General features: G+C 44.9%; 1 protein-coding gene and 1 long non-coding RNA gene across 6 annotated transcripts; one reads left to right on the top strand and one right to left on the bottom strand.

Annotated features, from left to right (window-relative positions):
• Window positions 1-4925: 4925 nt before the first annotated feature.
• Window positions 4926-12466, bottom strand: LOC144003980 (sortilin). Of its 5 annotated transcripts, none has more exons than XM_077500779.1 (20): window positions 12041-12466; window positions 10506-10564; window positions 10360-10436; window positions 10188-10284; window positions 9668-9835; window positions 9467-9540; window positions 9288-9334; window positions 9040-9176; window positions 8884-8967; window positions 8082-8142; window positions 7221-7373; window positions 7050-7147; window positions 6881-6983; window positions 6641-6815; window positions 6158-6351; window positions 5882-6074; window positions 5544-5808; window positions 5352-5458; window positions 5163-5280; window positions 4926-5095 (listed from the first exon to the last, which is right to left on the bottom strand). In XM_077500779.1, exons 1-20 carry the CDS (start codon window positions 12390-12392, stop codon window positions 5078-5080), a joined length of 2580 nt encoding a protein of 859 aa, XP_077356905.1. In that variant the 5' UTR covers window positions 12393-12466; the 3' UTR covers window positions 4926-5077. The 5 variants fall into 5 exon arrangements, with proteins under 5 accessions (XP_077356905.1, XP_077356906.1, XP_077356907.1 ...); XM_077500780.1 differs by having other exon boundaries at window positions 6881-6980; window positions 12041-12464; XM_077500781.1 differs by having other exon boundaries at window positions 10506-10568; window positions 12041-12453.
• Window positions 6778-7771, top strand: LOC144003983 (uncharacterized). Its single transcript, XR_013279152.1, has 2 exons — window positions 6778-6992; window positions 7072-7771. It is a non-coding gene; the product is annotated as an uncharacterized LOC144003983 (long non-coding RNA).
• Window positions 12467-13705: the final 1239 nt, after the last annotated feature.

Here is a 13705-nt window from a genome sequence, read left to right as displayed (position 1 = left end):
GCTCGTGGCCCATCGAGGCCCTGTTCACTGAGTGCGAGTTGAGGACAGACCTGCAAGGCTTGAGCTACTTCCTGGTTGGACAGACGTGAGAGTGCATCAGCATTCGAGTTAGTCTGACCCCTCTTGTACTGGATATCAAAGTCAAATGACGAGAGGAGCGACACCCACCGCTGGCCAGTGGCATCCAGTTTTGCTGAGGACAGCACATATTTGAGGGGGTTATTGTCTGTCTGGACGGAGAATTTACGCCCATAGAGGTGGTCATAGAACTTATCTGTCACTGCCCATTTTAAAGCGAGGAACTCGAGTTTATGTGCAGGGTATCGTGTCTCTGGTGGGCTCAAACCCCTGCTAGCATAGGCGATGACTCTTTCAACCCCATCTTGTACTTGCGCCAGGACAGCTCCCAGCCCTCTTCCAGAGGCATCAGTCTGCAGCACGAACGGGAGACTATAGTCAGGGTAGCCCAGCACCGGAGCAGTCACCATTTTTTCCTTTAAGGCCAGGAACGACGACTCACACTCATCAGTCCATAAAAAGGGTGTTTCAGGAGCCACTTTCTTCCTTCCTCTTTTCTTCTTTCTGGGGTCGCCCGAAGTGAGCCGATAGAGTGGAGCAGCGATGGTGGAGTAGCCAGGCACATAGCGCCGATAATATCCTGCAAACCCCAGGAACTGCAGCACTTCTTTTTGGTTTGAGGGTCTTGGCCAGTCCTTCACTTTACTGATTTTCTCTGGGTCAGTCCTAATGCCCTCAGCAGACACTAGGTGACCCAGATACTGCACCTCTTTCCTCAGGAGCTGACACTTTGAAGGCTTCAATTTCAAGCCATGCTCCCGCAGGCGATCAAACACGAGTTGCAGCCTCTGCAAATGCTGGTCGAATGTTTTTGAAAAAATAATGATGTCATCAAGGTAGATTAGGAGATGAGTGAAGTTTAGATCTCCAAAACAGCAGGTCATGAGTCTTTGAAAGGTGGATGGGGCATTCTGCAAGCCGAAAGGCATTCTGTTAGCCTCGAACAGCCCCATCGGTGTGCTGAAAGCAGTCTTGTGCTTGTCCGGTTCAGCCACTTCCACTTGCCAGTAGCCAGATGTTAGATCAAGTGTGGAGAAGTACTTCGCTTGACCCAGGGCCTCCAGAGCCTCCTCAATTCTCGGCAGAGGGAAGGCATCCCTAGTGCTGCAGGAGTTCAGCTTTCTGTAGTCGATGCATAGCCTCAATGTACCATCTTTTTTTGTTACAATCACAACCGGCGATGCAAATGGACTTTTACTTGGCCTGATAACTCCTGCTGTCTCCATCTCTGTCAGCAATTTTCTCACATCTTGCCACTGTGACGGGGGAATTCTGCGGTATGGGATCCTGAATGGTCTTGGATCAACAAGTGGGATTTCATGTGTCACAGTTTTGGTGCAGCCATAGTCCAACGGGTGTTGGGAAAAGACATTTCGGTTCTTTTCAATCAGCTCTTTCAGAAGAGACCGTTGGTGCTCATTTTCCACTGCTGCTTCACTCAAATCCACCTCACTCTTAGTCACCACTTGATTGAGACTCAGGCAGGCTCTTTTGCTCACATCATCATTGCACTTATCCTGTGCTTTATCAGAGAACTCCACAACGTTGTCCACCAGGAAAGCATTGGCTAGCTGTGTGTAAGGCCTAACAGTGATGGCATGGTGAGACAAGTTCACGACTCTGACAGGAGCATAACCCTTCTTGACATCCGCAAGAACTTTTGCCACCAAAAGATTTGAGGGAAGCTGCATGGAGGGGTGGCTTTCAATGAAAGCTGTGTAAGTCTGTGTTCGAGGGCCAGTTTTTATGTTGCACCTCAGGTCCATTTCCTTTCCTGCTGGAATGTGGATCTTGCGACCGACGTACACAGCAGGACCTACCAGGTCATCAGTTTCACCTTCTTCTGGGCCATCAACGGACTGAAAAGCTGTATGCCACTCTGGGTACAATTCTTCAACTTTGTGGAGGAACTGAGAACCATATACAGCTTGAAGGCGACTTTTTGCAGCACGGATGACATTGGTTCCTACAAGCAGCGGGACTGTGGAACGGTACTCGGAGTCAGGAACAACAAAGGTGGGGACGGCCTTGAGATCATGACTCATCACTGTTAGATCAATGTGAAGGACACCATAGTAAGGCACCGGCTGGCCCCCAGCTCCTTCAATAGGGATACAAGAAGACTGGAGGTTCTGCTCTCGAAGGATGGGATGCTCACGCCAATATTTGTGTGTGATGCTTGTCACCTGAGAGCCAGAGTCAATGAGAGCCCGACACATTAATCCAGTAACATCCACTTCACCCTCATTCCTGGGGCCCACCAGTGGGAGGCCCACATCCTGCTCAGTAGTCAGCTCATCTTGTAGGGGAGGGCCTTGGTGCTGGCCCATGGTTGCCCCATCAACCATGGGCTCTAAGCATTTAAAGGATGCGGTGACTGGGGGGAAGTACACTCCTCCGAGGGCTGGGGCCGAGCTGGCTGTGCCCATCTGGGGGGTGGTAACAGTGCTCTGCACACTCGGGCTATATGCCCCTGCTTCCCACATCTGTAGCATGTCACACTCATAGCTGAATTGGCATTTAATGAGGAGGGTCGAAACCCGGGAGAGGGTGTAGGTGTGGGCGTCCCAATTATTTCTTCTAAGTGCGCCAGCTTTTCCATGTTTTTCTCTTGGTTGAGGGCCAATCTTTTTACCATCTCAGTTAGCTCTGTGAGCTCGGATGCATGCTTGGAACCCTCCACCTTCACATTACTGGTATTGGGTGCAACGTGTACCTGTGTGTAGGTTTTCTTCGACTTTTGCGGAGACTGGAACTTTCTATTCTCTTTTGACATGTTGCGTAACTCAACTTGCAGCTCTCTGAAGCTTAAAAGTCTGGGCTTCATTGGCGCGATTCTGGCAAACACCTCCTCATCATTAAGTCCTCTCAGAAATTGTCGAGTTAATTTACTGTCACGGTCTGGGAAGGGCTGGCCAATTCCTTGTGTTTCTTCCACCACTCTCAGCGTTGCTTCCAACGCTATGGCATATGAGCAGGCTGATTCTCCAGGTCGTTGACTGCGCTCATAAAAGTCAGCTAGAGGATCCAGAGAGCCATGCGCATCACCATACTCCGCTCTCAGTTCTTCAAATGCCCTCGCTGGAGTCTGTTCATCAGGTGACAGGTTCAACACTAACTTTCTTGCTTCGCCGCTTAGATGACGCACCACAGTGGAAAAACGGAGGTGTGCCGGCAGCTCAAGTGCCTCCAAAAGGTACTGCATATCTCGTATCCAATCCTCAACAAGTGTCTTGCTTTCAGCATGACCTGTAAACACTTGGACATTTTTAACTTGATGTGTCTGCACCAACCCACCGTAAGCCAGTTGTTGAGAACCTGGGTAAATGACAGGTGAGGGCATGTGGGCACTGGAGGGTTGACATTGAGCAAGAGCATTCATAAAACTACTTGGATGCACAGTGGGGTGAGGAATGTTTGTTGTTTGCGCCGGGATGGACACCTGGGGTGGGACTGTGTTCTGACGAACTGCACTAGCCATGTTTTGTGGAGTGGGAGAGCCTGCACTGGGACCCCACATACCTGTAGATGGGTGTAGCGGGTAGGAAACACCATCTGGCCCTTGCTGGTATGGAATGGGTGCTGATGCTATACTAGCTGGAGCAACTGACTGAGTAGGATGGGGGTCTTGGCGGGAGGCATTCGGATATGCAGTCTGGAAGCTGGCCATGGAAGCATGAGGCATGGGGGTTGACTGTGAATAGTCCACGAATGATGGGACATCCGGGTTACAACTTTGTGAGGTATTGCGAGCCTCTGTTAGGGGTTGCATGCCGGTTCGTTGTTCACAAGGGTTAGTTTGTTGGTAATTTAGAGAAGGCAGATGTGATGTAGGATCATCAACAATGACTTCAAGTGGTGGGGTGCGAGCTGCTCCCACCCGGGGTACTGGGGGAGTCATCAGCGCATCTAATGGAGGCATAACTGGTAAACCATAAGGCGGCCCATTTGAGTAGTGCCTGGGAACTGGGGTGGGGGAAGCTAAGAAGTGAGTCATTGGAGGCTGGGCAGAAGCTCCTAACCCTGGAACAGTTGGTTCTCTATTGGCATAGAGGGGCCGCACAGTTGGTGGGGGTGTTAGCGCTGGATGTAGGGATCGACTATGTGTCGGTGGTCCATATGCATTGCGCTGCGTATGAGTGTCAACAAAGCTGGTGTTGTACTCACCGCATTTGGGTCTTACTACCGGATGAGGAGGCGCGGTCTTGTCATCTGCCATCGTCCTCGCACACTCGTGAAAAATTTAAATCCTACCCTACTTGTGGTTGAGGCACTCCACCAGACTGAAGAAGGATAGGGAGCAGTGGCAGAGGGTCTTTTTGAGCCAAACCGTGTCACTAAGAATTCACAAAACAAACACTTCAGTACACAATAGAAAAAAAACTAAAGCAAAATTATTTTGTTGATGTCTCAGAGGGCCACATCCGGGTCGCGGCACCAAGATGTAACCCATGCAGTGCTGCACCGGCCCCTGCGCACTGGCGAAGTCTGCGTTGTGATATTCGGGATGTGTTGTGGTGCGGAGAGAGACAGCACAGGTATCGGAATGTGGCTGAGATGATTTCGCTTTAATCGCACAACACAAACCACAGCAATTAAAGTAACTAATATTTCCAATCTCACTCCTGCACACTATTCCAAATCAAAAAGAAACTGACCCAAGATGGACGCCCACCCAAACACAGTCAAAATTACGGCGTCTCCAGAGGGACAAAAAGAAAACAAGCTACTTGTAAATTAAATTAAATTGTAAAAGGGTGCCACCCTGCGGCAGCCTCCAGTTACTACCCTACATCTATATATATATATATATATATATATATATATATAAAGCAATATAAAACTAGTCGCATCAACATCTCATTTAATATTCAAATAAGAAATATATACAAATTAATGCTGAAGCGAAGCAATTCAAGCAAATGAATGCCAATAAATAGTTATTTTCATTTTGTGACAGCTCTTCGAAATCATCAATAGCGTCAATCCAAAGGGGGTTTCACTGCAGAAGGTTTTGCTGAAAAAAAAAAAAAAAAAAAAATAAAAAAAAAAAATGCTGTTTAGTTGATGTGAATGGTGATTACATTATCTGAGTCCTGCTGACAGGCTGTTCCGTTGCTGCTGTTGGCACTTTCGAGATCCCCCGTGGCTCCATTGCGGTCAACTTGAATCTGGAGATTGGAGAAGCGATATTCTGGTGCCCTGCAGGAGGATTGTGTGATACAACAGTCAGCCGAAATGAAGTGTTTCATATGTGCACCCATTTGAATCACCTATGCTGATTAACCCCTCTCCTGATGGCCACCAGAGCAGAAACCACGGCGGCTAGGACGATGACACCTGCGCCAGTGCACACCAGTATCAGCACCATCCTCTCTCGCTGGAAACACACACACACACACACACACACACACACAAATCCAAAAGTGTCAGAGAAAGAGTTTTTGGATGTCAAATCTACTCACCGGTGTGTCAAAGTATGTCACTGGTGCAGTGAAGTGGGCGGAGGGTGAGTCTGGGCTGGGTTTGACACCGCAAGGTCTGATGACAGTCTGGACTGCCAGCTGAGAAGAAAACCCCCCCTCACAGTGGTCACTTGGGACCTTGCGATAGCCCGCTGTCAGGAGCTCGTCCTCTTCTCCATTCAGGCACATCTCCAAAGTCTTGTTGTGTGTGTTTGGCTGTCGCACACACTCTGATGTGTTCACGTTGTGCTGATAGCCATAGTCGCTGTTTCAAATGGTAGTTTGTTTAGAATGGTTGCTGAACAGCAGATGGTTATATTGTAATCTGCTGTTCTCACCACAAAAAATCTTCCCTGGTACACAGGCAGGGACTTTCCTTTTTTACCGTGACATAGCCACGACCGTTCCGGCACACGGCATGTTTCTTCCGTCTCCGGTATGTCTCCTTGACACCCAGGACGCAGCCATCCCTCTCCAAATCACCTCCCCCTGTTGAGTGTGCCAACCACTCCTCGTAATCTTGGTCATTACCTGAGGGAAAGACATCACAATGTAGTCTCAAGGCTGGGAGGATCAGGATAAGGGCTAACTTTATATTTCCAACAATAGCTTACACTCTCTTGTGATGAGGCTCTGGAAGTCAATGGTGACCGCCACCCACATGGGCTGGTTGTCGTCCTCAGGACGGAAGCCCCATACACTAACGCTCATGGCCTTGGAGCCTGGCTCGGAAGCTAGGCCGGCGAAGAAGAAGGGCTGCTCGGTAAAGTTGTACGACTTCCAGCACTGGCCTTCGTCTGTTGAGAACCTGAAGCACAACAGGAAAAGGTTTTTCTCAGCGGATCTCGAAAAATCATAAGTGCAACACCATTTGAAACCTGGCTTGGATAAACAAGGAGAAAATAGAAAGCAAAAACAAAAAGTAGATCCTGATTTGGGAAGCTCGGGATAAACATGGAGAAGAGAGCGGACAAAAAGCAACAACTGCTGGAACCTGGTTTGGGAACAAGAATGAGTGCAAGAACAACAACAACAACACACCCTGGAACCTAGGTTGAGAACCTGCCAACAAACAATAAAAGTTGTTTGCTCTGTACTTGATTGTCTTGACTTGTCCTTCACGTCGTGCCTCCACAGCTACGATAAGCCCGCCAGAGTCCAGTATGCTGTAATGGTGGGGACCTCGCAGTGTGCCCCTCCAGTTGTAACCCCCATCAGAGGAGACAAACACATCTGGATACTGCCATGATGACAGGCAATCACCTACCGAGCCTAAAGCACAGGCGAGTTATACACCATGTAAAACTAGTGTTACCAATACCATGTACTTCTGTTACCATGTGCGATGACCAGGCCAACAGCAGTGGGATCAGACATGAGAAGCATTGGGATGATGCGATTGATGCGACTGTGTTCACCATGAATATGAAGGTTGCACTGCTAAAAATGGTGATGATTAGACAAATATATATAAATAATATAATGTTTGAACCACATCTCACACACATTTTTTACTTCCTTTCCACAGTCCACATTTTGAGGTTTGGAAAGCTGATGCCAAGTTCCTCCCCGATTGAATGAAATGACTGATCTGATTCGCCCATCTGAAACAGCAAATGAAAACAAATCATCTCTTCCACAATGTGTTCAACACAACATTGGAAGGGACTAGCCTACCTTTGTCCAGTTTGTTGGTGAGGTACACACCACGAAGTGATGTGACATTCCGGAAATCGCTCTTACGTTGGCCGTCGAACAAGTGGCGTTCCAGAGATTTGGAGAAAAGGATGCCACGGTCATCTGATGTGTACATTGTTCCAAAGTAGGTGTCTGGGAATTTACAGTGATGTTGTAAGACTTTTCTCTGTGTCCTGGAAAACAGTCCACTGACAGTCCAAAAGTTAATCACATGCTCCCCTCAACATTCTGACAGTGCAGGTTGGGTTTGTATGTATTAATTAGAACAGTGATTGAAGTCTTAACTCTAACCCCTTAGTGGTTGTATACCCTTACAGTTTGGGAATTCCTGCGAGAGTCATAAATCTGTCATGTGTAGCCGTAGAGGACAAGGTCATCTGAATTAGGCGACAAACTGTTTGGGAGTGTTTGTGTGTGCTCTTGTGATACACCTTGATCTCCAGATACACTTGTCAGCCCTTTGCGGTGCAACCTGCTTTCCCCCACCCCAACCACCGCAGTCAACAAAACATAAAGCCCCTTGTATCTCCCCTACTTATCTCAAGTTCCTTCAACTTAATACCAGAATATGAAAAAAGGAGGGAATTGCGGCCGTTTATGTGACAGATGTTAAAACGGGGTAAAACCGGTTTGATGGGAATGTAGAAAAAAGGCGAAAGGAAAGAAAACACCATCCAGCTGGCACTGTGTGCGCAAACATGGCGAGTATGATGGAATGATTTGTCAGCAGCAGCCAGAACTTGTGAAACCAGTTCAATCTTTGCTGTTGAGTATTTCCATTACAACAAAGAAAAACAGTGCATTTGTTCCAGGTTTTTAGCCATTTTCATTGTTTTGTACCTCCCGGGTTGTCCACATGCATAAAGAGCATGTCCTCATCTCCATCCAAGATAGAGTAAAACTGCAAACACACACAAATGAGGATGGAGGCATGAGAAAGTATGTGATTGAGATGACTAATTTCATTCTTGGCCTGTCTAATTGACGAGAGAGAAAGTGTCTTTGTACGTGTTTAGAAAAGGAAAAGGGAATTGGAATTGTGGCTTCGGTCTGATCAACCGCTACAATTAGCTAGCTAATTTATGTTATCAAATATCATTACATTGTGCTAGCTGCATTTGTAGATGTCTCAATGTTAGCATAATTGAGGAAAATAGTCTAATTTTATCCCTAAACTGTGAATCAGAATTGCAGTTGCACAGATTTGTAGGTAAATATTTTTCATTGAACAGCGACACTATAGCCTTGAGTCGTATTAGTGTCTAGACTCTAGGCACTCATAGGGGGGGATATATATATATATATATATATATATATATATATATTTCTTTAAAGTCAAGTGCCTGATATCAAGTTTAGGTTTAAAGTAATCAAAATATGTGTTGCCACGATTAAGGCTAGCCTAATTGTATCCTAAATGCTGGAACATTGACGTTATGCTATTCTTGGCTTGTGTGTTGATTGAGCATTCCGTTAGCTTATTCAGTGTTTGCCTCTGTCTTATTCAAGGAGCATTATCCATTCATGAGCTGCTTTCGTCAGAAATTATTCATTAAAATAATGTTACTGCTAGTAATTTTATTTTAATAACTGAAACAAGCTTATAACTAGGTTTTAGTTAAGAAGGTTATGAAACTCTCACCTGTTCAGTTGAGGCTGATGGGAGTAGTGCTCGACTAAAGGTGTCTCCTTGGTCGGCTGAAAAATACATGACCCTCGGAGATCGCTGAGAACAAAATATCACAAATGTCATCTGAAAGCATTACCTATAATGGTGTGATCTTTGAAGATGTTTCACCGTATCTTCCATGACTGAGAAGAAGAGAAAAGTTCCAATGTAGCCAAAACTGTAGACGTCCTCGTGGATGACGTCAAAGGTCTTGCCGAGGTCTTTGGTCCTCTTCAGCTGCAGATCTCCTCTCTCTTCTGCGTCCACTACAACAACAGGGGTTAAAAGTCTGAATTTATTTGATATTTATCCAGGAAAACACTAAAGATCAGATTGTACTGGATAACTTATTTACAGCTGCCATTTTGTACTCTTACTTGTGTCTGCTTTGCTGCAACTGAAGAACAAATTGATGCCAGCTCCCCTAAAGAAAGAAAGTGTTTCAAACTTGGACTTTATTCGCATTCAATATTAATCAAATCTAAAAATAGTGTTGTATTTTTACAAAGTGCCTTTTTGGCTATAGTTGTGCGTGTCCCTTCCCGTTGATTCTCACCATGAAAAAGAATGCACTCCATCATGCACTTTTGTCCACATGGCACCAAAGTCCAGCGAGAGCCACAGAGCGCCCTGCAAGGCAGGAACAGGAACACACTGGCCATGTTTACCCTCTTCTCCCAAAGGAGAAGTGTGTGTGCTTGCAATAGCATTGTCTGCGCTTTTAAAAAGTAGAACAAACATCCCGTGCGTGACTCACGTCGATGCTAAGCGCCGCCAGCAAGTCGGGGTTGAGGAAGTGGTAGGTGATGGACTCAGCTAGGTGAAAGGGGAGCTGGGTAAAGCGAAAAGTGGCACCGGCATCTGTAGAGGTGAAAATGATGCCGCCCGGATGGTCCACCACGGGTGTGTCAGCGGTTAATATCACCTGTTTCAATCATACATAAGAGTTACTGGAACCATTTTCTGGTTGCTGAAGTGGTGCTTTGAAGAGGACCAACAAAATTGCCAAGTACTCGATAACAATATCACTTGTCAAAAACTTAAATACTGTATAAGACAAATCAGAGTGGAATCATTTTGGACGTCTGAAGTGTGGCTCCAGGCCAAAGAACCATGTGACTTCTCCCAACCAATCAAGCCAAGGTGTCCATAAAATTGTCCTTGTATGGCACTTTTGTGACTGGAACATGGTTTCCATCGAATAGCAACACTAAGATCGCCTCAGCTAACATGCTAGCATGTACTAGCATTCTGTTAGCGCATAACTTCCAACTCACAGAACGTCCTGGTCCCACGCTGACTCCAAACTCCTCTTTGATGAACGTGTGGTTGATGCTGTGCGAGATATCGTGGAAGGACTTGCCATAATCCGTACTGGAAAGGAAACATGGGATTGGACAACAGTGCTGCTAACTGGCATGTCATATTCTTTTCTTATTCATGACGAACCTCCGGTAAAGGCGTGAGGAGCCCCCCTCGAGGAACGTGTCTAGAGGAGCACTGATTGTGGACAACACCAGGATGACCTAGAAATATTGAGCTGTGCTTTATATTTAGTTGTGGGGTATGGTTTGTTGTTTTGTTGCCACACTCACCCCGGTACCATCGCCCACCCACGTGAGAATCACATAGGAGCCGTCATCACCATTAAAGCCTGTCTGAAAGCAAAACCACACCAAATCAACCTTTACCTTATTATAGTATTCTTTTGCCTTGCATATCTATTGTAAATACATATTTGTTTTCTGTACATTAAAAACAAGCAATGTTAGCAGTTTGGGATGATACAACAAAAATCACAAAATAAAGATCATCCCAACATGCATGTAATGTATCATACTCATTGGTGATTTACTGATTTCATTATCTATTGCAGCAATACTGATTAAGTTAAATTTCAGTATCGTTTCAGTTTTATTTCAACAGTATATTCAAAAAGGGAGACCTGTGTACAGTCAGACACAGACTTAACTAATCTTTAGTCATGAAGGCTTTTTAAAAACAACTGTTGGCTATATAGGTTCCCTAAAGTGACATTTTTCTAAATTACAATGTAAAATGTTTAAAAAAAAAAAATGATTTCATTTCTGTATTAGCTATACAAATTGATTGTCTGAAAAGTATTTTCGGTTTTAAATGAATGTAATTTCTGTGTTTCACCTTTTTTTTTTTAAAAAAATTGAACTACTAAAATAAGCTTCACGGGGGTGTCAAACTCATATTAGCTCAAGGGCCACTTGGAGGAAAAGACATTACCAAGTGGGCTGGATCGGTAAAATCATGGCATATAACTTAAAAACAATTGGCATAAATTATACGTAGATTTTAGCTATTTGTGGGCCAGCCCCACATTACGGGGCTCAACTGTAATTGTATTGTTCCAAAAAATAACACAAATACAAATGAAATGCAGCAACACTTTGCCTGTATGAGTTCCGGACATATATAGCTTCCTGTTTTGCATATACAGGGTGACCCAAAAAGATGCGTACCCATATTTTATTCGATAAAAAATCCATTTTTTAACGAATGTCTTTTCTGTTGCAGGACGTGAAAGGTGAACCTATGGATGATCATTTGCAGCTATAGTTGCCCTGAAAATGTCTTGGACAAATCAGCAGAAGATATTCTCCCTGGAGACCTATTTTGCGACAAAATCATACCAGAGTGTACAGATTCAGTTTCGAAAGCGTTTCCATTGTCGCAACTTTCCATCAAAATCAACGATTGTTGATTTGGCCAGGTGATTAATTGGCTCCTTTTTTTTTTTTTTTTTTTTTTTTTTTTTTTTACTTTTAAAAAAAAATCATCTCGCGGGCCGGATTAAACACTTTGTGGGCCTGATCCGGCCCGTGGGCCATATGTTTGACACCCCTGTTCTACAATATTCTAATTGTTAAGATGCACCTGTGTGTGTAACGTAATGGTGGTGGATGGGTTATCATTTATTACAAGCATGGAATTGACATATTTCTAACATAGTGATCAATAAGGTAAGTTTACAACATTTTACTCAACTCAATGAAAACCATCACAGGACCACAAACTAGACCATGCCCCTTAGTTTGGCAACCTCCGATTTCAAATAGTGCGTGGACTTTGGCCTCATTGAAAAAAACGAACACCTCACCTCGTGTGTGTTGTCGTCTAGTACTCGATGCTCGGTGGGGGTCAGGCTGACCTGGCACGACTCGAAGAAAGGGCCACTGGAAGCCCTGGAGGTGCCCGCGGAAGTCGCAGTGCCCCTCCGCGGGCGACTGCCCGCTTCGGCCCCGAAATAGAGCAGAACGCAGAGAGCGACGACTCGCCTCCAGATCATGGCCGGTACTGGAACCGCTCGGAAACCCCAGTGGAGGTGTCCGCGCGCGGGATGCGTGTGTTCCAAGTGGCAGGGGGAGAGGCAGCAGAGGCAGGTGTGTGGGAGGAGACGGCTCATTGCGGAAAAGTGCTGCGTCCTCACCGGCAGGTGTTGAAGCCCGCATCCCCACTCATACACATCGCACTCAAGCTGGGGGCCTTTTTTTGCACACAAGGGCCCGTGTGACCTAGCAAGACACACATGTCATGTGGGCTCCACCAGTTAGAGCTTTTTACTGTATAACAGAACAGTAATCGTCAACAATGCACGCACAGGACTTTTTTTTTTATTTTTTAAGTTGTTTCAGTATTGGCTGATAACGCCCAACATCCTTTACCCTCGCCCCACACTTTTATTAGTTGTAAGTGTAGTAGATATGAATGTCCACGCGAGGGTGTTGTTTATACGTATGCATCTGCAACAAACGTTACGTAGATTTCTGTGATATTTGTTGCATTAATACACACGATTAACGGACGTATTAATTTGAAATAATTTTTTCTCACTTAAAATTTGGTTGATTTATTTTGAGTAAAATTAAAAATATTTGTTATATATATTTAAATTACACATTTTATTACATCTTTGGTTGGTTCATGATAATTTTACAAATATTTCACTTAATTCCATATTTTTGTTTGTTTGTTTGTTTTTAAGTCAGTGTGTGTGACAATGTAATGCTTAGACACAGAGACAAAGTAAATGTTAGAGAAAGAAATACAGCTGCCATGTACTGATGATACAGCTGTTAAACCTCTCTTTTGTTATTCAGACAGTATGTGAGGTTTCTACTGAAAGGATGTTTATTTCCCATGAGGAGACAAATGATAAATGTAGCTGCCTGACAATATGTGTCATCATAGGTGTAAATTTTTACAGATGCCACACAGACACAAATAAATGACGGACAGCTTGGCCAGTATTTGAGGTTAGCATTATTATTATTATCATTATTATTATTATTATTTGTTTTAATTATGAGACCGTTACACCCCAAAATGTTGATCCTGAAGTCATTCATCCATGCTAGTTGCAGACACTTAATCTACTACTGTTAAGTACAATTCTGTCTTTGGCGCAGCAATTTTCAGTAGTGCTGTTCTGTCACATTTTTTAAGCTGCCACAGTTCCAGAAAGTGCATCCAGCAGATATTTTGCCCCACTTCTCATCAGTCCACGTGAAGGATCGCAGAAGACCTCACATGATGCTTTGGAGCGACACCTCTCTCCATCTCCAGCATCCAGCGGCGGTCCTGGACGTACATCAGGCCACCAACAGAGTCAGCGAGGCTGAAGACTAAGGCGAAGATGGTCACGACAGTCCCAAAGAAATAGAGCTTCAGAACAGCTGGAACCATTGCACCAGGTGAGCAACAACAAACCTGTGTTATGGAATACTGTATCTCATTTACACGGATATTTATATACAGACTAGAG

The sequence above is a fragment of the Festucalex cinctus genome, chromosome 16 (genome assembly GCF_051991245.1).
Source record: "Festucalex cinctus isolate MCC-2025b chromosome 16, RoL_Fcin_1.0, whole genome shotgun sequence".
Lineage (NCBI taxonomy): Eukaryota > Metazoa > Chordata > Actinopteri > Syngnathiformes > Syngnathidae > Festucalex > Festucalex cinctus.
Note: the sequence above shows the minus strand (reverse complement) of the source record. Positions and strands in the feature narration are given on the sequence as shown.

Coding starts and splice junctions, on each gene's coding strand:
- LOC144003980 (XM_077500779.1), bottom strand. CDS start 12,392: ATGCGGGCTTCAACACCTGCCGGTGAGGACGCAGCACTTTTCCGCAAT. Junction 9,335..9,466: donor GGAGTGCATTCTTTTTCATG/GTGAGAATCAAC, acceptor TTCTTTCTTTAG/GGGAGCTGGCATCAATTTGT. Junction 5,809..5,881: donor ACCAGGGAAGATTTTTTGTG/GTGAGAACAGCA, acceptor CATTTGAAACAG/CGACTATGGCTATCAGCACA.